This window comes from Camelina sativa, chromosome 16 (assembly GCF_030686135.1).
Source record: "Camelina sativa cultivar CO46 ecotype springtype chromosome 16, ASM3068613v1".
NCBI classification, from domain to species: Eukaryota; Viridiplantae; Streptophyta; class Magnoliopsida; order Brassicales; family Brassicaceae; genus Camelina; species Camelina sativa.
In genome coordinates, this window is record NC_141895.1 from 23,813,936 (window position 1) to 23,836,918 (window position 22,983).

At 34.7% G+C, this 22,983-nt stretch overlaps 5 protein-coding genes and 2 long non-coding RNA genes across 14 annotated transcripts; 3 read left to right on the plus strand and 4 right to left on the minus strand.

Annotated features, from left to right (window-relative positions):
- Nucleotides 1-221: 221 nt before the first annotated feature.
- Nucleotides 222-1,470, minus strand: LOC104751592 (uncharacterized). 3 transcript variants are annotated; one of them, XR_015583989.1, is made up of 4 exons: nt 1,327-1,470; nt 830-1,002; nt 618-696; nt 222-509 (listed from the first exon to the last, which is right to left on the minus strand). It is a non-coding gene; the product is annotated as an uncharacterized LOC104751592 (long non-coding RNA). The 3 variants fall into 3 exon arrangements; XR_761827.3 differs by having other exon boundaries at nt 830-966; nt 1,327-1,379; XR_761825.3 differs by lacking the exon at nt 1,327-1,470 and having other exon boundaries at nt 830-1,322.
- A 482-nt stretch (nt 1,471-1,952) lies between these two features.
- Nucleotides 1,953-3,643, minus strand: LOC104751593 (uncharacterized). Its single transcript, XM_087490567.1, has 2 exons — nt 2,744-3,643; nt 1,953-2,367 (listed from the first exon to the last, which is right to left on the minus strand). The coding sequence occupies exons 1-2, from the start codon at nt 3,454-3,456 to the stop codon at nt 2,310-2,312; spliced, it is 771 nt and encodes a 256-aa protein (XP_087346693.1). The 5' UTR covers nt 3,457-3,643; the 3' UTR covers nt 1,953-2,309.
- Nucleotides 3,644-6,063: 2,420 nt separating this feature from the next.
- Nucleotides 6,064-6,838, minus strand: LOC147925900 (uncharacterized). The gene is made up of 2 exons (XR_015585289.1): nt 6,454-6,838; nt 6,064-6,339 (listed from the first exon to the last, which is right to left on the minus strand). It is a non-coding gene; the product is annotated as an uncharacterized LOC147925900 (long non-coding RNA).
- A 2,038-nt stretch (nt 6,839-8,876) lies between these two features.
- LOC104702470 (ACT domain-containing protein ACR3) lies at nt 8,877-12,550 on the plus strand. Of its 2 annotated transcripts, none has more exons than XM_087490568.1 (7): nt 8,877-9,325; nt 10,414-10,529; nt 10,613-10,658; nt 10,746-10,860; nt 10,952-11,019; nt 11,132-11,854; nt 11,938-12,550. In XM_087490568.1, the coding sequence occupies exons 2-7, from the start codon at nt 10,459-10,461 to the stop codon at nt 12,274-12,276; spliced, it is 1,362 nt and encodes a 453-aa protein (XP_087346694.1). In that variant the 5' UTR covers nt 8,877-9,325; nt 10,414-10,458; the 3' UTR covers nt 12,277-12,550. The 2 variants fall into 2 exon arrangements, with proteins under 2 accessions (XP_087346694.1, XP_087346695.1); XM_087490569.1 differs by having other exon boundaries at nt 9,026-9,325; nt 10,377-10,529.
- Nucleotides 12,551-14,786: 2,236 nt separating this feature from the next.
- LOC104751597 (F-box protein SKP2B) lies at nt 14,787-17,464 on the plus strand. Its single transcript, XM_010473564.3, has 5 exons — nt 14,787-15,396; nt 15,685-15,935; nt 16,230-16,578; nt 16,669-16,810; nt 16,892-17,464. Exons 2-5 carry the CDS (start codon nt 15,715-15,717, stop codon nt 17,263-17,265), a joined length of 1,086 nt encoding a protein of 361 aa, XP_010471866.1. The 5' UTR covers nt 14,787-15,396; nt 15,685-15,714; the 3' UTR covers nt 17,266-17,464.
- Nucleotides 17,465-17,771: 307 nt separating this feature from the next.
- LOC104751598 (putative pentatricopeptide repeat-containing protein At1g77010, mitochondrial) lies at nt 17,772-20,517 on the plus strand. Of its 5 annotated transcripts, none has more exons than XM_087492873.1 (3): nt 17,772-18,518; nt 18,611-19,949; nt 20,047-20,517. In XM_087492873.1, exon 2 carries the CDS (start codon nt 18,628-18,630, stop codon nt 19,819-19,821), a length of 1,194 nt encoding a protein of 397 aa, XP_087348999.1. In that variant the 5' UTR covers nt 17,772-18,518; nt 18,611-18,627; the 3' UTR covers nt 19,822-19,949; nt 20,047-20,517. The 5 variants fall into 5 exon arrangements, with proteins under 5 accessions (XP_087348999.1, XP_087349000.1, XP_087348997.1 ...); XM_087492874.1 differs by having other exon boundaries at nt 20,050-20,517; XM_087492872.1 differs by having other exon boundaries at nt 18,237-18,375.
- On the minus strand, nt 20,364-22,811 carry LOC104751599 (chaperone protein dnaJ 10-like). The gene is made up of 9 exons (XM_010473569.3): nt 22,349-22,811; nt 22,197-22,256; nt 22,026-22,108; nt 21,782-21,935; nt 21,558-21,687; nt 21,138-21,475; nt 20,979-21,059; nt 20,755-20,883; nt 20,364-20,657 (listed from the first exon to the last, which is right to left on the minus strand). The coding sequence occupies exons 1-9, from the start codon at nt 22,433-22,435 to the stop codon at nt 20,577-20,579; spliced, it is 1,143 nt and encodes a 380-aa protein (XP_010471871.1). The 5' UTR covers nt 22,436-22,811; the 3' UTR covers nt 20,364-20,576.
- Between the last annotated feature and the right edge of the window lie 172 nt (nt 22,812-22,983).

The window sequence follows — 22,983 nt, forward strand, 5'->3', positions numbered from 1 at the left end:
TAGAGATATCATTATAGTTTGAAAATACAACATTACAAATGTTCTATAGAAATGAGTTTTAGGAGAAATATACACTATTATATCAGTATATATATATATATAAATTTACATGATTATTAATTTATGATATTATTGGGACCATATTTTACATTGAGATTTCAAAAAAATTATTATCTTATTATCTTATCGAATATTGTTAATTTTTACACTGGCCCGACTTGGAACCAGCAAAATTTATTAATTTATAGTAATTATTAATTTATAGAGATTTTACTGTACTTAGTATCTTTTCTCTTAGATTCCTGTCCGGCTGCGAAATTATTATTATGTTCGGAAATTTAGACAAGCCAATGGAGAGAAATTGAGATATTAAAAAAGGCAGGTGAGGTGAAATATTACAAAACCTTCTTCTTCTTCACGATTTTGACCATGTCAATCAAAATATCACGATTAAATGATAAGCTGGTACACGTTTTCGCCACAAATTCTTACTCAAAAGTTTCCAATGCCTGCACCCAAAAACCCCGAAGCATCATCATCCGAAATGAGGTCAGCAAAAACCAAAAGCATTGTTGAAAATCCAAGAATGGAGAGAAACACCCCAAAAAAAAACTCACATAAAGTGCAAGATTCTGGACTTAGAGTTTTTTGCTTCCTAACCGTTTCTTGAGCACCTTCACAGCCTCTTTTGCTTGACTAATAAGGAATCAAAAAACAAATGTCAACAACTTATTTAATTTCCAGCGCCAAAGAAAAACTGAAACTATAGGGAAACGATCGATCTGAGAGAGAGAGAGTTTTCTTATCACAAAATTAAGGAATTTTTTACCTAGGAAGATCCATCATGTTGATATATAAGAATATCACACAATTCAAACTTAATAGCCCAATCATCATATCATTTGTAATTGTAGCTCTTTCGACACGCACACGAACGAAGCCGCATCATTTGCCATCTTAACAACTCTGTATCAATCAAATCCCACAGTTGGAAATATTATCCTATAAGCACAAAAGGGAAGACACCACACCACAATAATAAGCAAAATTTCTTAGGCTTTTCAAAGCCTTGTTAGCATAGCACGTCAGTAGAAATTAATATATCACACTGGCGATTGCCAACAAAGAGAGACAAAGTAAGAAATATGTTGCAATTTTTTCCACAACTCAATCACAGAATTAAAAGCCAGAAATGAACAGAGAGACAACTGAAAAAAGCAAAACAGCTAATAGCAAGAAAGAAAATTCGAAGAGTCAAGACAAGTAGACAACTGAATAAGAAACTTGAGAGAGAAGTTCGAACCAAAAAGCAAAGACCTTTTTTACCTTTGTCAAGAGGTACCAAAATAAGAGCAAGCCAGGGATTTATGTATAGTCTCAAGAAGATTTTAAAAAGAAGACTAAACAATTTAGGGGTTTCGGAAAACTATCAAACACGGTCGGGTCAAGTCAGCCTTTCGCCGTCCTACTAGATAGAATCAACTGCGACTTTTCTGTAATAAAAAAGTTGCAAACTTGTGTTTTGGGTTTTGTTGCACTTTTTGTTAATGTTATTTGAAAGACTAAGCCATCGTCGACTACTAAAATATTATTTGTGTCGTAATTAAACCATCATTAGGGAAGGATACAATAAAAATAAAACTTTATACGCACCGGACAAGGTCTATCACGGCAAAATCATTTGTGGTGACGAGACGAAAAACGGCGTCGCTTTCCCCTACAGGTTTCGTGGTCGACTTGTCGGCTTATAATTTTGTAAACGCAAAAGAAAACGCAGAAGATGACTTCAAAAAGAAGAGAATTTTACAGTCTACAATGAAGACCAAAGTCTATCATCAACCTCACCAGAAAAAAAAATAAGAACAGAGATACATCATAGAAGAGAGACTCACTCTTCTTGAACTTGACGTGAAGGAAAAGATTACTAAAGTAGTGAATCAATAATAATAAGATTCAAAAACATCAAATTTTGATATATTTAGTGATGAGAACATTGGTACACTTTTGATGGTTTATGTTAGCAATAGCTCAAGTATCTATCTACATAACTTTTATCAAAAACTCTATACATACATTGCATAGACTTACAAACAAACAAACAAAAAAAAAAAGAGGATAACTACAAGTAGAAGAAAAGGATAGCATCTTTATGCGGTACATTGAAGAAGATGTTCATGTCCTCCTCTGGCTTCATCTTTTCATCATTCCCGGATTCATTCGTCCAGGGATTTGTAGACTCCACTAAATGTGGCTCGAGTTAATATGAACTGGTTAGCCAAACAAGTGTATAACCATTACAGAACTTTTCATTACAAATCTCGTTGATGTACATTCCAGAGGCAAGATAAGCATCCCCTGTTTTCATCTCTGTATTACGAAACCCCACAATTCAATCATTACGGAATTAGGAAACAAAGATAGAGAGAGAGAGAGAGAGAGAGAGAGAGAGAGAGAGAGAGTTATGTATGAATCTAGCTATAGAGCATAAGCATTCTCAGACATAATGTTAGAAAAAAAAAACAAGTCCAACATTTTGGGGTCAAAACCACGTACAACCAACGCAACTAAATTGACCCTTTCCATGACCATTAACTTCAAACCTACCCAATTTCACATGATAGATTGAGAGAGAAGAGTATTCACAAAACAGTTCAGACACTAGGAAATCATCAAGAAGACCAAAGCTCACAAAAAGCAAATCCAAAAACCTTTTAATTTCACAGAGGCCAGAGTTCATGCGTACCTTAGACTGTTGCTTCTACTGCTACTACCAGTACCACTGCTCTTTGAGCTCCCACTGTTGATCCTTGAGACAAGACCAGTTTGAGTACTCCTACGCGATTCAGACAATCCATTCTTCCACCAATCTTTATCCTCTGGTCTTGTAAAAAACCTAGAGCCTTTGCTTGTGACAGAAGAATCATCATCATCATCATCATCTTTCTTCTTCGTCTTTTTCTTAGAACCCAAGCTAACAGGGAACACCAATTTCAGAAGAAACCCACTGTTATTTACATCCCCGTTTCGAATCGGATCGACCCATCTATCACTCTTGGTCTTCCTCACGACTTTACTCGGCCTTTTTTGTATTCTCTGAGGCAATTCATCGAAAACAACCTTCCCGTCCTTGTCTTCTTCCTCCGTCTCCGTGTTAACAACCTCAACGAGATCCTTCAACGAAAGCTCGTAACACGACTCGGGCATCTTACTAACCATATCCATAAGCTCACGTTGACCACGAGCGATGACTTGAGCCTTGGAAACACCTGGTGGCGAGAGGCTCTCGTAATCATCGTCGTCGTGCCGGTGGTTGGGTGGTGGACTTGTTGTTGTTCTTGTTCTCCACAGAGGAGGCGAACAGACGCCGGAATCTGGATGATCTTCGAAAGCTCTTGGAAAATTCAAATGGGTGGTGGTAGTATTGAACGATTTCGACGAAAGATCAAACCTTGCCATGGCTGTTTTGATCAATTCTACTTCGGAAAAGATCACAACACCAAAAAATAAAAATCGAGTTTTTTTTTTTTTTTTCTTATGAGTTGAGAGAAGTTTGAGTCTTTCTTCTTCTTTGTTCTCACACAACAAGTCCCGTTAAACACGCCCTTCGCATCAACATTTTATTATTTCTACAATTTGTTTATTCAAAGACTAAAAACAATTAAACTGGATATTCTAGAACTAAAAATACTACTGTCTGTAAATAATTTTCGGTTTAAGGGTACTATCGTCATTTTGTTATTTATATGATGATTAGTTTATAATAATACTTTATTAGTAACTAATTTACAAAGGAAAGCGTGGGACGGAGATAATCTAAGCCTTAGATTTATTTTTCTAAAATTTAATACTACTACTAAAATAAGATATCCTTCCTCTACCTCTATATTACATGAAAGCATTTAAGCCTAATTTAGATTCAGTATCATTCTCATGGTCGTTTAGTATCATTTATATTACTCGTCCCAACTTGTTTACCACTAATATAACACGATGGAGCTTTTTAAATGCACTCAGCCGTCTCGAGAAACGTATAGTGGTGGAAAGCAAAATTAAACAAGATCATTTTTTATATATAACCGGAAATTTAAAATCCTTAATTTTGCTAGTTGCTAGATTCGATTACAATCCTGGCCGTAATGGGGAATTTAAAAATTAAAGAAAAGATACGTAGATAGCATGGAACTAATTAAAGGAGGATGGCAAATTTTTGTGTTTCTTGAGATAATATATGGAATGGTACTCAAATCTGCCGTAACTTTTACAATATGAGGAATGGTAAAATAGAATGCGTTTGGATACGCCAAATACATATGACTATGACTATGAGAGTCTTTCTGATGTGGTAAACTAAAAGCATAATTAAGCGTGTAGAATAAGGTCTTTTGTCCTTCCTTATTCTCTCCAACGTACGAAGACTACGATCGAAGAAGAGTCGAAGACGGATGCACATTTATTTTATTTTATTAGTTGCTTTCAATTTTTATACAATAAGGTCATAATTTGTTAAAAATGGTGGTTATGAGTTAGGAGGATCGTAGTATAAATTGAAGTCGCTATTGAATATTTCGATTGACAATCACGTATAACATTGATTACAAATTTCCATAACGTCCCTTAATTTTTTTTTTTTTTACAATGTCAGACGTGTTTTTGACTTTTTGTCTTCGTGGTGCTAGGTAGCCTTCATTATCTCGATGATTCATTTTTCTTCTTCTTAATAAGACAAGATTAAGACATTACGCATCCTCTTACGTATTCATTCCACATATATTTATTCATATTTCTTTTTTTTTTTTAACATCCGTTTAGTTTATATTCGATTTTCTTATCCTCACCGTTGAATTTGATCATATAAGAAGATTAAGAAAGAAAAAAAACACTAATCTTATAAGTCATAAAATGAAGAAATTATGCAACCCTATACTTTTCTTATTTGCTTATTTTGTGGACGTTACGTAAAAGAATGTGAATCCAAATTGCGAAGACTTGAAAGAACTACGTACCATTGGGCCATTGGGTAATGAGTAGTGTGTCCCAATATGTCACCAAACATTTTGCAGCTTTCAGGGGTTTTGGTGCTTTTTTCACCCAATTTGTTTTCCTTCTAGAGGTTTACTTGACGGAGAATCTTCCATAAGTATATCATAATCATTTCTAACTTCTTTACTCTCCTAATTAAAACTTTTTTTTTTCCCTAAAACTTAAATAATGATTCCCTATCTTTTAAATCTTTTGTCAATTATCGATTTCTTTCATTTTGTAAATTAAGCAAAAAAGAAAAATGTTGAGAGAGAAGCATGTAAAAGAGGTTTTAGTTGGAATGATTAATGTTGAATAACTAAATATGATTGTGAATAACACTAATATATAGAAGCAACGGTCCAGATAAAAAATAAATGACTCTTGTATTTTCCTTTTTCTTTTGTTATTAACTATTATTTTAATTTCTTTGCTATTTCCTTTTCTCGTTGCAGGGCCGGCCCAACTAGATAACATCAACAATTTTTGGGCGTTGCGGTCCGACTCTCTTCACACTCAAATCCAAAACTAAAATCTTTTACGTACACTATTCTTTTTTCTTTTTTTTTTTTTTATGGCGGTGGTTACTTGGTGAGATAACGATTATTATTGTCTTGGTTAACTTCAGAGTTCAGATGCATGTATTATTATTTCACTATACTGATGTTTTTGTATCGAAAAAAATGAACACTTTGTATTTTTATGAAACACATACGATAATGATAAGGTTGTAAACTTGCACCTAGCTACTAGTTTAAACATTTTCGTCTACAACACTTTTCATCTTGCTAATTAAGGGTCACATGCGATTAATATATTAATTTAAGCAACATAATCAGTAACAGAAATCTAACAGTTTGTTTAAAATATTATCTGATAAACACCTTAAGTAAATATCTAAACAGAAATCTAAATATCAAAATTTTAAAAATATTTTTTACATTAAAATGAGACTAAGTGTTAAATTTATGTAATATCGATATAAAACATGTATAACTTTGATCAGTCTTAATTGAAGACCAAAGAAAGTATGTTGACGAGATGTCAAGTGTAATACTAGTTTCTTTCACAAATTTAAAAAAATTTACAGTTGAATTTTATTGAAAATAAAACTAAATACAACAATTTATTTTATATCTTATTTGCAAAACCTTATAACCTTAACATTTAAATAGAAATCCGAAATTCAAAATTATAAACATGCATGTCTAATAAAGGCTTTATGGTTCTCCATGGATTGATCTTGTTCTCTAGCAACTTTTGGCCCTCACACGACAACGTTTATTATCCCGGTTCAAGAAGAATACATTATCTACAGTTCTACACATTGGAGAATGAGGCAGATGATATAATAAAACATATCCATGCATTTGTAGAGCTACATACTATAATGGTGGGTAGTAGATATGGAACATGAATAGCTTTGTTACTTACCCATCATAGAATTGTGACCGAAAAATGAAAGGTTTAACAGTTTTCTGGTCGTGCTGCAAACTTCAATAATCGATTTAGTCCAAGACATAGCCCCAAGACCTCTATCCTTCTCCTTCTGGACGTACAGTTCTGGTTTTCTTGTCTAAGAAAAAATAGTAGCTGTTGACTTTCAAAACCCAATGCATCATGTGAAAATAAGCTCTCAATTCAACAGAAACCACCAATCTTTATTAGTGGATCAAAGTGGTAAGCATTATGAAACAATTTTATTTTTGTTTGTCTTGGTGAGAATTGAGCATAAGGGTTGTTTCAAAAACAGTGTTTGAAGATATTCTTTAGGTGTTCAACATTTAAGGTGGGAGAGGTTGAGGCCATCACATGTTCCACTAAGCAATGTCCTTTGTAGGAAAAGCACTTTGGCATCACTTTATTTTCGTTTGATTTGGCGTTGTAATGAAAATAGAAGAAAGTAGAGGATAATAATGGAATTAACGACGAACACAAAATGTGGGATACATTATTATTAAGCTTTTTGTATATCTCCATTTATCACATCAATTTATAAAGCTAACTCTTTTTAAGAAATCTCTAGGCTTCTTTCGTCATCACTTTCAATAATCTTTATAAGAAAATTTAAATATAGGTATCTAAAGCAAGCCTTATGGAGTTTTATCAGCCACTCAAATTCGAGGAGAAGCCATATGGAGTTTTCACATCTCTAGTGGAAATTATGAATTTATCTTAGTGTGACGACGACAATAAGACTATTTTTTATTAATAGGTTTGAACCGGAGTTTATCTTATCAGTGTAATAACAAGAGAAAAGGGATATTTTAATTCTATATGTATCTCAGAAGATTAATAACATCTAGTTCTAGATGCTTTAAAACCCATAACAAGAAAGCCTTGGACTTGTTAGACTTATAATTACAAAAAGTTATCATTCGAAGATCCAGTTCTTAATCAATTTCATAAGAATCTTTGTAGGGGCAGTGTATTATTGAATTTTTGGCAGGTTATATGTGGTACTGTTTGTGGTTGACAACAACATATGTGAACTGTTTGTGATGTATGTATATATGTTTACATAAGACAAAATGATGGTGTAGCTTAGCAAACTAAAGAAATTAATGGACCATTGGCTGGGATAATTTTGGAGAAATGAAATAAGAGAGTGACGTCGTAAGAAGAATGTGGTGGGGAAGGGAAAAAGATTAAATGGAAAATATACCGAATCTTCTCGTGTTTTGCGACTTGGCCGGTCCAATTATTTTTCACACCCACGAAAATTCATACTACATCTTAGGGAAATAATTTCAAGCAATATTGTACATTACGATGGTTTAAGTTATAACTGATATGAAAATACATTTGTTGAAATTACCTTGAACTTAATGCAATTTTTTTTGTGTTGTCACCAATATTTAATTATTTAAAATATAAATAAACTTTTCTCGTGTTGAAGTACTTTAATCACATGACTCATAATCATAAGTTTAGAACAGTTAGTTATTCTAAAGTCTAAATACGTTACTAAAACAAACGTGCTGGGGTAAGTCAAAGTATACACGAGAAACATGCACGTTACAATACATTTACAAAATAATTTTGTTATTTTGTATTACTTTCGTGTAGTTTCAGGATCTATCAAACATGAAGTTTTGTCAATGATATCGACATGAAATGTCAGTTTTTTGTGGGATTTACACCTTATGACTTTAATCAATGATATCTAATGGAAGAAACTTGCTAACATTTATTTTAAATAGTATGTAATCTAGTATAATTTGAGATGATAAATGATAGACTCATCATTAGCATGTAGAACTATGTGAATTTGTTATGTTCTTAGGAAATGTACTAGTATATATTATTGATTAGCTGATCACGAAATGGGACTTGCTATTTTTGACCGTTACTTGTCTAAACTGTTTTAACCCCGTTGTAGAAACTTTTGACGACAACCAATCGAGCTTATACGTGTTTCGAACTTTAAAATAGTAAGAAATAGCCTCGTGGCTTGGTGTAAATTATGAAGCAACTAAGCGACAAAAAGGACCGCCCGTACTAGCCCGTGAGATCCAAACACTACTTCTCTCACGCGCCTTTGTTGCATTATTTCAATATTCACTTTACATTGTGAAATTGTGACGTAAACAAGTATTTAAATGGCTGCTTATACATTCACTGTGTATGTGTATAGTACAAAACCAACTAAATTAGTTAACCAAATCGGTCTGGTTTGCTCGTTCCAAAGTCCAAAACTCCAAAACATGGACGCAAACCGATGTTTGTAATTGTAAACCAACCACAATGCAAATTGGAGAGTAGAGGACACGCGGTGTAGCGAGCGTGTGTGTGTGGGGGGGGGGGAGTTAGCGAATAGTTCGTCGTATTAAAACACCACCACTAATTTATAATGTTCGCTTCGTCATATCTGACTAATACTCATTTAATTAAAACATTATTTTATTTTTTATTGTATTTCAGTTAAATTTAAATAAAATTAAAAAAAAGGGTTTGTCGTACTATTCCCCTCTCCACTAGATTCCTATTAAAACCTCTGACGCAGAAAGAGGGGTTCCAATCTCATTTAAAGAGAGAGAGAGAAAAGAGGCAGAAAGAGTAAGACATCTTTCTTTTGTTTCTGTCTTGATACACTACTTCCTCTGTCTCTGTCTCTGTCTCTCTCTCTGTTAAATCTCTCTCTGTCTTTTTTTTTTTCTTGAAGATGTAAGGATTTCTCCTCTCTCTCTCTCTCTCTCTCTCTCTCTCTCTCTCTCTCTCTCGCTCTCTCTCTCTCTCTCTCTCTCTCTCTCTCTCTCTCGCCGACTACACAAAATTTAAGTTTTTTTCTTTTGAAGTTCTTGAGGTAACGATTCTCACTACTCTCCCTCTTATAGTTTTTTATAATTCGATTCTGATTTTAATTTTCCTCCTTTCGAATTCTCTGGGCTTTGTCTGGAGAAAAAAAAACCAGAAAAGTTGTAAGATTTAGCTCAGTTGGGTAATATTTTAATTAATATTTGGCGATTCGACCGAGTTTGAGAACGATTTGTATGGTTAAAAACTTAAAAAATTGATGTCGACGCACTTATTTATTATAAAAATTAAAAAATTTGATAGTAACAGAATCTTGTGTGTGTGTGTGTGTGAAGAATCGATTAACAAAGTTTTGTCTTAACTTCTTCAAGTGGTTGTTGTTGTTGTTGTTGTCGATGATGTGGTGGCTGCTGCTTAGAGTAGTGTAATCAATCTTGTTGCAAGTTGCCTTATTGTCTGATGACTCTGATCCATTAAATATTATTTTATATTTTTATTTTATTGTATTCGTATAGAATAGTGTTTGGATTTGTAACCTTTTAGATTCCGTCTTTGACCAATAAATACGATATTTTCCTCCATAAAGTTTTTGTTTATTACTACTACACTACTACTACTACTGTTTTTTTTTAACTATTTTTGTTTTTGTTTTTTATAACTTTGACAGCTACTTGTAAGTTCGTTTTAAGCATCAATTCGTTTATGCAAATATAGAGAGAATCTAATGTCATGTCTTAGAAACGATCTTTTGAGTTTTTTTTTTTTTTTTTCATTACTAGGAGATCTTTTTGGAATCTATTCCTCTGTTTTTTTTTTCTCTTTGGTTGAGAAGGAGGACCAGAGACAAGTCTCTTGTTTTGTTTTTTCAGAGAATCTCTGTTTGTGGTCTCTCTTTATGAAAATCTTTTATCTCTATCTTCTTTAGATTCTGCTTCTTCTCTCGAGTTGTTTACTTAGTGGCCAAGATTCACTTATTTGACTCTACAAGCAAAATCTTCGAATATCTTATCTTCTTCTTGCAACTTGTTGACAGACTTAAACGCTCTACTTTGAGTTTATTTGTTGCCTCTTCTTATCCCTTTTCCTGTTCTTTGTCTCAGTGATATATAAATTAGTTCTTTTTTGGTTAAACCACAGAACGTGTGAAGAGCTTTGAGTATCCAGAAGATCTTGCTTTACTAAATGGCTAAAGTTTATTGGCCATATTTTGATCCTGAATACGAGAACTTGAGCACCAGAATCAATCCTCCAAGGTAACAATGATTACATTTCACACTTAAAAGAGCCATTGATGCTGTCTCCAAGAAGCTCATACTACTTTTCTATGTTGTTGCAGTGTTTCTATAGATAACACTAGCTGCAAAGAATGCACTCTTGTCAAGGTAAGCATCTATCTTCTTTCTCGGATTTTTAATTGATTTGATGATTTTAACTAAGATTTTGATGCATGTGAGACTATTATTTGATAGGTTGACAGTATGAACAAACCTGGAATACTACTTGAAGTTGTGCAAGTCCTAACTGATCTTGATCTTACAATCACTAAAGCTTATATCTCTTCTGATGGTGGATGGTTCATGGACGGTAATAATGTTTTGCACATTTCTACATTCACAACTTTTTTTTTTTCTCTTCTAATAAAACTTCTAATTGGTTTCATTTTCACATCTTATAGTATTCCATGTCACTAATCAACAAGGAAACAAGGTTACTGATAGCAAAACCATTGATTACATCGAGAAGGTAATATACATAAAAGCACTAAAGCTATGTTTAGTTTGTATAATGTAATGCAAATGGTTTGCTATTACCTTGTATATCTGATTTTTGTTTTTTTTTTCTTTTCTTTGAAAAGGTGTTAGGACCAAAGGGTCATGCTTCGGCTTCACAAAACACTTGGCCTGGTAAAAGAGTCGGTGTCCACTCATTAGGCGACCACACATCGATAGAGATTATTGCTCGTGATCGTCCTGGTCTCTTGTCTGAGGTCTCAGCCGTACTAGCAGACCTCAACTTCAACGTGGTGGCGGCTGAAGCATGGACTCACAACCGTAGGATCGCGTGTGTCCTCTATGTGAATGATAATGCAACATCTACAGCGGTCGATGATCCAGAAAGACTGTCTGCTATGGAAGAACTGCTCAACAACGTGCTGCGTGGGTGTGAACAAGAAGATGAGAAATTTGCTCGGACGAGTCTCTCCATTGGGTCGACTCACGTTGACCGTAGGCTCCATCAGATGCTTTTTGCTGATAAAGACTATGAAGCAGTGACCAAGCTTGATGATTCCGCTTCTCCTGAACTTGAGCGCAAAATAACGGTTGAGCATTGCGAAGAGAAAGGTTACTCTGTGATAAATGTGAGCTGCGAGGATCGACCTAAGCTCATGTTTGATATTGTATGCACGCTTACGGATATGCAATACATTGTGTTTCACGCCACGATTTCATCGAGGGGATCTCATGCTTCTCAGGAGTATTTCATCAGACACAAAGATGGTTGCACTCTTGAATCAGAAGGAGAAAAAGAAAGAGTTGTCAAATGTCTAGAAGCCGCAATCCATAGAAGAGTCAGCGAGGTAAATAAACACATATTCATGATGCATGTTTCTTGCATTAGAAGCAACGATTTCTTAAGTTATCGTCTAAAATACAATTCTAGGGTTGGAGTTTGGAGCTCTGTGCAAAGGACAGAGTTGGATTACTGTCGGAAGTGACAAGGATTCTGAGAGAGCACGGGCTATCAGTGTCGAGAGCTGGTGTGACAACAGTAGGAGAACAAGCGGTCAACGTTTTCTATGTGAGAGATGCTTCAGGGAATCCAGTGGACGTGAAGACGATTGAGGCGTTGAGGGGAGAGATCGGACACAGTATGATGATTGACGTCAAGAATAAAGTTCCGAGCAGAAAATGGAAAGAAGAAGGTCAAGCTGGAACAGGAGGAGGATGGGCCAAAACCAGTTTCTTCTTTGGGAATTTGCTGGAGAAGATACTGCCGTGAGATGAAAGGTTACTTACAAAATCAATTACATTGTGTGGATAAATGTACTGTAAAATGTGTATTATGTGATCTAGATGGCCTTAGTTTGGTGTTTTACTTGGTCAGAGATTTTGGTGGTTTACCCAAAATCAAACCGAACCAAAACCGGTTTTCGGTTACTTTAGTCATACTATGACCGGGAAATGAACATGTCTATAAAAAGAATAATATGCAACTTTTCCTTTTGGAAGGCTTGCTTTTTGTCTATGTAATATCAATCCTTCTTGTTATCTTATTATCTTTGGCCAATGTTAAATATCCTTCTTGTTAAGAATTTTGTTTGACTTCTTTGATTATAGTGGAATGTGGATACATATATAATAGTTATTTTTAGAGACCTTGTATAGTTGTATGTTGTAATCTTTTATCAATTTGACTTAGTTCAAAACTGAAATAAAGTTTAATAAATCAATAAAATAGACTTGAATTTGGCCAAAATAGTTCCTTGAATTAGGGAGAGGGCCAATGCAAAGTAGATGTGAAAAAGTCGAAAAGCAATAAAAGAAAACGGCATGGAGTGCGGCCTCGGGTAAGGCTAACAACAGCTAGCTCTCTCTACATATGCAGGACACTAAGAAAAAAGTAAACGGCTTGATGTTTCCATGTCATTCGAATGATATTATTTCATGTGTTTAAGCAATACTTAAATATTAAACTAAACTAGATTATGAAACCCACGGTATACCGCGAAGTAAGTTTTTTTTAATTTTTTTGTTAATATACTATTTTGATACTAATTTTGCTAAAATACTTTTTTATTAATTTTAGTGATTTAATATATAAACCGTGGTATACCGCACAATAATTTTTCTTTACTACAATCTTAACTAAATCAGTTTCATTCAACATATTTTATATTGGTGTTGTTAAAACATTAAAATGAGGATTTAACCCGTATTGAAATATCATATTACTAATAGTTTATTTTTTAGTATTATTAATTCAATCGTGTAATGTCATATAACCCGTCGTGTAATATAACTCGTTTGTGTAATTTTGAAAATTTAATATGTTTAAATATTTATAATTTTAAACTTTTTATCAAGTTTAGACATATTAGTTATAAATTAGAAACTTCTTAAATTTTATAATTTACTATATACAATAAATTTACTATATATGTATGTTGAACATACACTTTTTATATTAATTGAGTAATATATGTTTGTTTAAAAAATTTCAAATCACAATATATGCAGGAAAAAAATATATTTTTTTATTAATTTTATGTATTATATGATGATTCACTATGTTTATATTTTAAAAGCAAAAAGAGATGATAGGAGAATAATTTTTTTTAATCTGGAATAAATCTTCTAAATCTATATTAATTATAGAACATTATATATATGGATATTTAAAATATTTTAATTGTGTTTGGTTATAATAATAGTAGATAAAGTTAATTAAATTTGTTTGAGATGAATATAATCATTAAATAGTATTTAATGTATAAACTTTCCAAAAAATATTTTTGAGCAAAAATTACTGCAAAAATATTAGTATAGATTAATTAGTTGCGTGATCTTACAAAAAAAAATAGAAGAATAAACTCGTTGTCGCACAAACAATCAATACAACATATGTTTTTAAAATATACAATTTGCGTATTGCTTATTTTAGATCAAATTGTGTATAAATTAATATAGTAAATATAATAATGTTAGTACTTAGTGGCTTTGTGCTCTAATTTATAATCTTTTAAGAAAACGCACCGTCGAATTGATGTTAAAAATTTTCTTTTATGGGTGATTTAACAAATTTAGATAAATTTATTTTCTGTTGTTGACATGTCGAAACAATCAAATGTAGGATAGATTCATCAAAATATCCATTCGTAAACTTTAAAAGCTTATAATTCAAAATCAATTAGCAATAGTGAGTTCTTTTGTTTATAGTTATACTATATGAGATTTCTAACAATCCTAACTAAAAGACGACAAGAAAAAAAGAAAAAAAAAATCCTTACTAATCAAAATAACTAACAATACGTACTAGATTATCATGATATGGCTAAAACTTGGTTAAAAAATAAAAACAATAACTTATCATCATCACTCTCGTAGTCATTATCATAGAACTAATTAGATGTTAGTCAATTCATGGGGTTACGGGAGGTGGAGGAGTGAAGATTTGGTGGGAAGTTATCCCTTTAGAGCAAAAAAACGTGGCCACCAACCCAAAGGCCTCATTATCTCCAAAGGTGTTAATACAAGTAGCGTTCTGTTCTTTGAGATAGATATCTCCATAACTTTATATGTCAAGGTGCATTATATTTCCTGGTTTATGCAACGTTCTAGATTTTGCACTCCGACAAAAATCCCTTAAAGTCCTACAATAAAATCTCCATCACAAACATCACATATTGGACACGTCGGAACAATCATATGATAATAAAAAAATCTATTTTATAATATGCTTAGGGCTTGGCATCTTCCTATTATATACGAAACGAGCAACGTAGGTAGGATGCTAGAAAAAAGGTTTATTTATCTATCATCTTCATACTTTTTCCTTAATCTAAACTAAGGATGTGATATATCTGTATCCCTTGACTCGCTAACGGTCCCCTTAAAAAAAAAGAAGTGGAGTTTATTACTTACATTATTATTATATGCGACTTCGGCTTCAATTTTTTAAATCAAATACTTGAAAGTTCTCGACTTTTCAAGAATCAGTTTACGTACATAATTAGATTAACCATTTCCTATTCGATTACTTAAATTTTCTGATATTACAACTATGATTAATTATGAAATAAACATAGAAGAAGAAGAGTCGAATTTTGGAAATCGAATTAGAGCATCAAATTGTTGTAATGTATCTATATCTCCCTGTCAATTATAGACACGTGGCAATTCACGTGTCATATAGTCATTACCCGTACGTTAACTCTTTGCCTCTTTCTCTTTTATATACAGAAAAAAAAAAGTCTTTTTATGTTATTGTCTCCTTATCTCTTTTGAGTTTTGACTACCTAAAAGAGCTTTTCAAAAAGATAACGGATTAGTAGTCATAATAATTCGACGGAGGAGAAGAAACCCATAAAAGAGGCACGAAGAACACTAAACTAATTTTGAGGTATGACATAAGTTATAAAGTTTCGATCTTTTTATTGGTTTAATTGATTCAAATTTAGCTTTAATTATGGCTTTTGCTTATTAATGATGTCAAAAATAAATAAAAGAGTTACATACGAAGACATTAATGTTTGCTGCGTTTTAGTTTAGTTTAGAGTTAAAGACCCTTTTTGTCCTAATCTTCAATTCTTATTTTCCGCCATTTGTCTTAATTCTTTTGAGATATTTATTTATTTATCCTCTTTCTCTATCTCTCTTAATTCTCTGATCTTTGTGGTGAATTAATTAGAGAATCAAAGAAACCGCTTAATATAAAAAGATGGTGAGCGAAGGAGAAACAAGAAAAGAACTTGGCAGATGCTTCGAGAAGATGAAGATGGAAGGGTATGTGATCTCTGAGTGGAAAGATATCCCCGTGGAGCTTCTTATGAGGATCCTTAGCCTTGTTGATGATGATCGTACTGTGATCATTGCTTCTGGTCTTTGTAGTGGCTGGAGAGATGCTGTTTCCCTTGCCCTTACTCGTCTCTCTCTCTCTTGGTATGTCTCTAGCCTTCTTCTTCTGTCTTTGTTTGACTGTTTGCTTGATTCTGTTTACGTGTGATTAATTCTGTTTTGGAGTTAATATAAAGGTTGAACCTTTTTGGCTATCTTCGTCAATTCAGGATGATAAGGGTCATGGGGGTGGTGATTGAAAGAGTCAAACTTTTTTTGATTTGATCAGATTTTTGTTATGAGTATAGTTTCAGTTTGATGATTGGTTCCAATTTGTATCAGATACTACTAGGAGGAGGGTTTTTTGATTTTTGTGTGTATTTGTTGTTTGTTATACAGGTGCAAGAAGAATATGAACAGTTTGGTTCTTTCTCTTGCTCCCAAATTCGTGAAGCTTCAGACTTTAGTACTGAGACAGGACAAACCGCAGCTTGAGGACAACGCGGTGGAAGCCATAGCAAATCACTGTCACGAGCTACAAGATTTGGACTTGAGCAAAAGCTTGAAACTTACTGACCGTTCCCTCTACTCTCTTGCTCGTGGTTGCACTAGCCTCACTAAACTCAACCTTAGCGGATGCACTTCGTTCAGCGACAATGTTCTCGCGCATTTGACAAGGTTTTGTCGGAAGCTTAAAATTCTGAATCTTTGTGGTTGTGTGGAAGCTGTATCTGACTTTGCATTGCAGGTGCCTTTTTTAACATTCAACTCTTTAATGTCATCACCATTCTATTCCAATTTGTATCGATCATCGAACAATTCTTCATCCCTTGTGCAGGCTATTGGAGAGAACTGCAATCAGTTGCAGTCACTAAACTTGGGATGGTGTGAGAATATAAGTGATGATGGAGTTATGAGTTTAGCTTATGGCTGTCCTGATCTCAGAACTCTTGATCTTTGTGGCTGTGTATTAATTACAGGCAAACCTTTAAACTCTACAAAACCCGAATCACAAAGTTTTTGTTTTCTGCTCATAAACATTTGTTTTGTTGTTGTTGCAGATGAGAGTGTTGTGGCTTTGGCAAACCGGTGTGTACACTTAAGGTCATTGGGGTTATACTACTGCAGAAACATTACAGACAGAGCCATGTACTCCTTGGCACAAAGCGGAGTCAAGAACAAACACGAGATGTGGCGAGCAGTGAAGAAAGGAAAATTCGATGAAGAAGGACTAAGAAGCCTTAACATTAGCCAATGCACTTACCTCACACCTTCAGCGGTTCAAGCGGTATGCGATACATTCCCAGCACTCCACACTTGTTCAGGCAGGCATTCACTTGTCATGAGCGGTTGTCTCCATTTACAATCAGTTCACTGTGCATGCATCCTCCAGTCTCACCAAACCCACTCCGCTTTCCCTCACCCGGCTCACTGAACCGTTGTGTAAGCCAGAAGGTCTTCTCTTTGGTATGTGTGTCCATATAAAAAAGCCTATGACGTTAATAAAAAGCTTCTTTGAGTTTACTTCTTCGCTTTGATGCAAAATCTCAAGATTTTAACATTATGTACATTATAGCAAATCTTGTAATGATTGCCAAATACTTATATCTAACAATTTGTTAAGTTTGGTCCAACACCTAATCATCATCGTTAACGAATAACTTCAAATAAGACAGAGGTTGCATCACACATTCACATTTGTAAGACCATCAAATGTAATGACAGTAACAACTATACATAATCAAGAATCTAAACCTTGGTTTAACTATTACATATTGTTCCTTCACTTATAGCTTTTTAGTGTTTTTTGTAAAAAAAATAATAATCATAAATAGCGCGAAATAGTTAATTTTTTTTTTTCCCTCACAAAGAATTTTTGAAAATAATTATTGATTTGAGGGATTTAAACTTTTTAGTTATTTAAATCGTTTTATGAAACAGACGCTTACTATCTTTACGGACCATGGAAGTAGAGTGTAGGCGTTATTACGTCCGTCTTCTTCAATCATGTAGCAACAGAAATCGCGAAACTTTATGGAGACAAACCCATGGATTGTTCTTGAAGAAAGGTTTTATCAGTTCAATTGTCATCGTTGCTAACCATCTCCTCCAGATATACTCGCGGAGTGGCAATATGGGAACTGCGCGGAACTTGTTCGACGAAATGCCTGAGAGAAACTATTTCTCCTGGAACACTATGATTGAAGGGTATATCAATTCTGGGGAAAAGGGAACGTCTTTGAGGTTTTTTGACACGATGCCAGAAAGGGATGGGTACTCTTGGAACTTGGTTGTTTCCGGGTTTGCAAAGGCTGGGGAGCTAGGTGTTGCTAGGAGGTTATTCAATGCCATGCCGGAGAAAGATGCTGTGACTTTGAACTCTCTGCTTCATGGATATATTCTAAACGGTTATGCAGAGGAAGCTTTGAGGCTGTTTAAAGAATTGAAATTTAGCGGTGATGCGATCATAATGACTACTGTTCTCAAGGCATGTGCTATGTTGGAAGCTTTGAAAAGTGGGAAGCAGATACATGCTCGGATTATGGTAAGCGGTGTTGAATTTGACTCGAAGATGAATAGTTCTTTAGTTAATTTGTATGCAAAGTGTGGTGAGTGGAGAATGGCGAGTGTTATGATGGATCAGATTGGGGAACCTGATGACCATTCTCTATCTGCTTTAGTTTCAGGGTATGCAAATTGTGGGAGAGTGAATGAGTCTAGAAGAGTTTTCGATAGGAAAAGTGACAGATGTGTAATTCTGTGGAACTCTATGATTTCAGGTTATGTTGCCAATAATATGAAATTGGAGGCATTGGTTCTTTTCAATGAGATGAGGAATGAAACCAGGGAAGATTCTCGTACGCTTGCAGCTGTGATAAACGCTTGCATTGGTTTGGGATTCCTAGAGACTGGTAAACAAATGCATTGTCATGCTTGTAAATTTGGGTTGATTAACGACGTTGTTGTAGCTAGCACTTTGCTTGACATGTACTCCAAGTGTGGAAGCCCAATGGAAGCTTGTAAACTTTTCAGTGAGGTTGAAACCTATGACACAATCTTACTGAATAATATGATCAATGTATATTTCAGCTGCGGTAGATTTGATGATGCAAAACGGGTTTTTGAGAGAATTGAAAATAAGAGTTTGATTTCTTGGAACTCAATGATCAACGGATTCAGTCAAAATGGTTGTCCAGGTGAAACTTTGGAGTATTTCCGCCGAATGCACAAGCTGGATTTGCCCACAGATGAGGTTAGCCTCTCCAGTGTCATTAGTGCTTGTGCAAGCATTTCTTCTCTCGAACTCGGTGAGCAGGTTTTTGCGAGGGCAACCATTGTTGGTCTTGACCCTGATCAAGTAGTATCATCCTCTCTAGTTGATCTCTACTGCAAGTGTGGATTCGTTGAGCATGGCAGGAGAGTTTTTGACACTATGGTGAAATCAGATGAAGTACCATGGAACGCAATGATATCAGGTTATGCTACAAATGGTCGTGGATTTGAAGCGATTGATTTGTTCAAGAAAATGAATGTTGCTGGTATAAAACCCACTGGGGTCACCTTTATGGTAGTTCTAACAGCGTATAATTACTGTGGTTTAGTGGAAGAAGGAAGGAAATTTTTTGAGGCAATGAAGTTGGATCATGGTTTTGTTCCAGATAAAGAGCATTTTTCATGTATGGTTGACCTTTTGGCTCGTGCTGGTTATGTGAAAGAAGCCTTAAATCTTGTAGAAGAGATGCCTTTCGAAGCGGATGCAAGCGTGTGGTCATCTGTCCTAAGAGGATGTGTAGCAAATGGACATAAATCCATGGGAAAGAAAGTTGCTGAGAAGATTATAGAGCTTGAACCTGAGAATTCAGTTGCTTATGTGCAGTTGTCCGCCATATTCGCAACCTCTGGAGATTGGGAAAGCTCGGGGCTTGTAAGAAAATTGATGAGAGAGAAGAATGTGACAAAGAATCCAGGTTCTAGTTGGGCTGATTGTTGAATACTCAGTTTGAGTGTTAATACCACCGAGAGAAGCGAAACGACAAGTCAAGTTTTGAGTAAGAAGAAATGCACAAGGAGTTTGAAACGAAATAAACAAAACTTACTTTCACTTGAAGTTTGATGAACGTAGGTATTTCATATTTTTATCCATCCTGGAAAATTTCGTTTATCTGCTTCGCTGTGATTTGATAGGTATGCTTTGTTTTCTGATCTGTTTCTGCAGTAGTCTGATCGCATTGTGCACTACATGGTCTATACATTGAGATATGGGACAGAGGAACTGTGCTACTTGAGCTAGAGAACATTAGCGTGATGGTGACTTTTTACAGGTTGATAGAGAAATCAAAGATCTACAACTAGACGTTTCCACTAGCAAACTACATAGCACCATTGATTCTTTTGCTGAGCTAGAGACGCATAATTTCACCGTGAAACTTTCACTTTACACCACCTCAATCATAAATCACGGTTTGGAGTTTGAAGATGAAGTGGTTGAGTTGGAATGCCAGATCTCCAAGAGTACAGGGTAAAGAAGGAAACTTACAACAAAACAGTATAGCAAATAGCAAGCTTGTAATGATTACAAAACACGATTTTTTTCTTCTTTTTAAGAAAAAACTTATTTTAACAATTTGTTAAGTTTGATCCATCAACTATCATCATTACAGATATTTATAAAGAATTAATAACTTAAGAGGATGCATCACATTCACCATGTGAGACCCATCAATTGCAATGTGAGTGTGGTATTGATCATTTGCCTTTGTATACAATTTCATCATCATCTACATCGAATGCTGGATTGCAGAGACATCTGAAGAGTCTACCAATCCCCTGTAAAATAATGTCCAATCAAGAATCTAATCTCAGCTTATCTTATTGCATTATCATTGAACATAGAAATGACTTGAAATTCAGAATCATATTTGACCTGAGTGAGCAGAGGAGTTCTATATGAAAGTGGTTGTGAAGAATCGTCATCGCTGCTACTGTCATCATCGTCGTCGCTGTCTTCATCTTCTCTTTTTGATGTTGAACCGTTCATGGATTGTTTTTCTTGCTACACAAGCCACACCAATCTTGAATCAGCACAAGAAAAAAAAAACACAGAACAGATTATGTGATATGATTTAACTGATTTATGTTATTAAAAACCTGGAAGATCTTCCCAAGAATCTTGAGAGCCATTGCTCTAGACTTAAGCTCCTCCTTTCTTAAGTTGTTATCGCGCAGAACCTAACAATTTTTTATTTCAAGAATCATATCTTATGTCTCAGATCCAAATATAAGCAGAAAAAGAACCAAAGAACTCACCATCTGACACACATGTAACAGGGTCACTTCAATGTCGACCACATTGAGTTTCCACAGAGAACCCATGAGTGTTTCTTTGTTGGTCTGAATATGAGACTCCAAATCATTAGCTGAACTAGTCCCATCTTTCTTGAGTCTCCGGTTACTCTCTTCTTGAAGCTGCAGTAACTGAAAAGCTCCTTTGGCTGCACTGATCTGTGATTTCCAAGAATGACCTTTGTTCCTAACCCATTCAGCTACAAATGGAACTCCTAAATAAAGAGCTCTCTTCCCAAGTTCTTGAGCTGCTTGTCTTGTGTATACATATCCAATTGTATGCAACATATCCGCTCCAAAAGCTTCATTCACAAGAAGAATTCAACTCAGTATGCAAAGATTGTAAAAGTGAACGAAAGAGAAGGTAAGGAGACAAGACAATGCCTGCATCTGAGAGTCTCTTGGCTTCAGATTCTGCGCGGTTTATGAATCCTTCTTTGTCTCCATGGACGTATTGACTTAGAAAATCTTTGAGAAACCTTGCGAGGTTTTCTTCTCTTTCTTTCTGAACAGCCTACAGAGTAAGAGAAGAATCTTTCTTTATGTTAGATGATCAGATCAAGAAGATGGATATATATATTAGTTATAGCATATGGTTTTTGATTTGCCTTTAATTTGTCATGAAACTGATCAGGGGTTTCAATTTCAAAAGCCATCTGTGTGGAAGCCATTGATGCAACAGCTAAGTGGCCGATATAATCCTCGAGTAGTTCACTTCCGAAGAGAAGAGCAAAAACAGCCGTTGGATCAACGATCGTTTCTCTGATTGTTCAAAGAACACCATTAAACATTGTCAGAGAAGGAAGAGAGAAACACATACAATCTTTACTCAAACAAGAAATAAAACATTACTTGGGAGCTGAGAACTTTCCAGTCCGATCATACGCTTCACGATGAACAGGATCACTTAGAACTTGGTAAGCTTCACCAAGAACCTGTCTTCGAGAAGAAAAGAAAATTCTTGATTTGATCAAATAAATAAAAACATGAAAAGCAAATGACATTAAACGAATCTTAACTTGCCTGAAACTTTTCAGCAGCCAGAGGATCACCTTGATTCTTATCAGGATGAACTTGTCTTGCCTAAAAGATTTAAGAATCAGTCCTCCAAAACAGAGAAAAATCTCACAGATCTAATGAAAACTTCAAAAGAATAAAGAGAGACAAAAACAAACCTTGATATAATAAGCCTTGCGAATCTCTTCCTCAGAAGCAGAGGGAGTGACACCAAGAACATCATAGTACACTGTTTCTTTCACCATGATCAGATCAAAAGATGTCAAATGAGTTTCAGACAGAACAAAGATGTGATAAATTTGGTAGATAAGAAAAAGAAAAGGTTGGTTTGGTGTTTGGTGTGTGTGAAGAAGCTTTTAGGAAAGATGTGGGGAAGAAGAAGTACACAAAAGGGTTCTTGATCTGGTTGAAGAAGCAGAAAAGAAAAAAAAGAGATTGGCTTTACAGTTATGATGCACTTTTTTTTTCTAATATACTACGAATTGCGCCGCTTTTGAGCGGGACAACAAAACATCACTCTCTCTTTTTAACTGTCTACTCAGTGCTTTCTATCATTCAGTTTCATGTCTCTTTTTGCTTATTCTCCATTTCTAAGATACGGCAATAATTAGACATGTCAATTAGATCCAGAGACTGATGCAAGATAGTTAATATAGCTAATGAGTTGTATTGCTATGAATAAATTGAATACAGTTAGATATTTTTACCAAACCCGTTTGATGGATATTAACTTCTTTCTATTTCTATCTTTTAAGTTTTGAGGCGGATTCAATCACAAAGAGTCACGGATCAA

Excerpts from the sequence above, each read along its gene's own strand:
- LOC104751593 (XM_087490567.1), bottom strand. The coding sequence starts at position 3,456 with ATGGCAAGGTTTGATCTTTCGTCGAAATCGTTCAATACTACCACCACC. Across the intron at positions 2,368-2,743 it reads AGTAGAAGCAACAGTCTAAG|AGATGAAAACAGGGGATGCT; the intron begins GTACGCATGAAC and ends TTCGTAATACAG.
- LOC104702470 (XM_087490568.1), top strand. The coding sequence starts at position 10,459 with ATGGCTAAAGTTTATTGGCCATATTTTGATCCTGAATACGAGAACTTG. Across the intron at positions 10,659-10,745 it reads AAGAATGCACTCTTGTCAAG|GTTGACAGTATGAACAAACC; the intron begins GTAAGCATCTAT and ends ATTATTTGATAG. Across the intron at positions 11,855-11,937 it reads TCCATAGAAGAGTCAGCGAG|GGTTGGAGTTTGGAGCTCTG; the intron begins GTAAATAAACAC and ends ATACAATTCTAG.
- LOC104751597 (XM_010473564.3), top strand. The coding sequence starts at position 15,715 with ATGGTGAGCGAAGGAGAAACAAGAAAAGAACTTGGCAGATGCTTCGAG. Across the intron at positions 15,936-16,229 it reads ACTCGTCTCTCTCTCTCTTG|GTGCAAGAAGAATATGAACA; the intron begins GTATGTCTCTAG and ends TTTGTTATACAG. Across the intron at positions 16,811-16,891 it reads TGGCTGTGTATTAATTACAG|ATGAGAGTGTTGTGGCTTTG; the intron begins GCAAACCTTTAA and ends TTGTTGTTGCAG.
- LOC104751598 (XM_087492871.1), top strand. The coding sequence starts at position 17,794 with ATGGAAGTAGAGTGTAGGCGTTATTACGTCCGTCTTCTTCAATCATGT.
- LOC104751599 (XM_010473569.3), bottom strand. The coding sequence starts at position 22,435 with ATGGTGAAAGAAACAGTGTACTATGATGTTCTTGGTGTCACTCCCTCT. Across the intron at positions 22,257-22,348 it reads GCAAGGCTTATTATATCAAG|GCAAGACAAGTTCATCCTGA; the intron begins GTTTGTTTTTGT and ends TAAATCTTTTAG. Across the intron at positions 21,060-21,137 it reads TGTTACATGTGTGTCAGATG|GTTCTGCGCGATAACAACTT; the intron begins GTGAGTTCTTTG and ends AAAAATTGTTAG.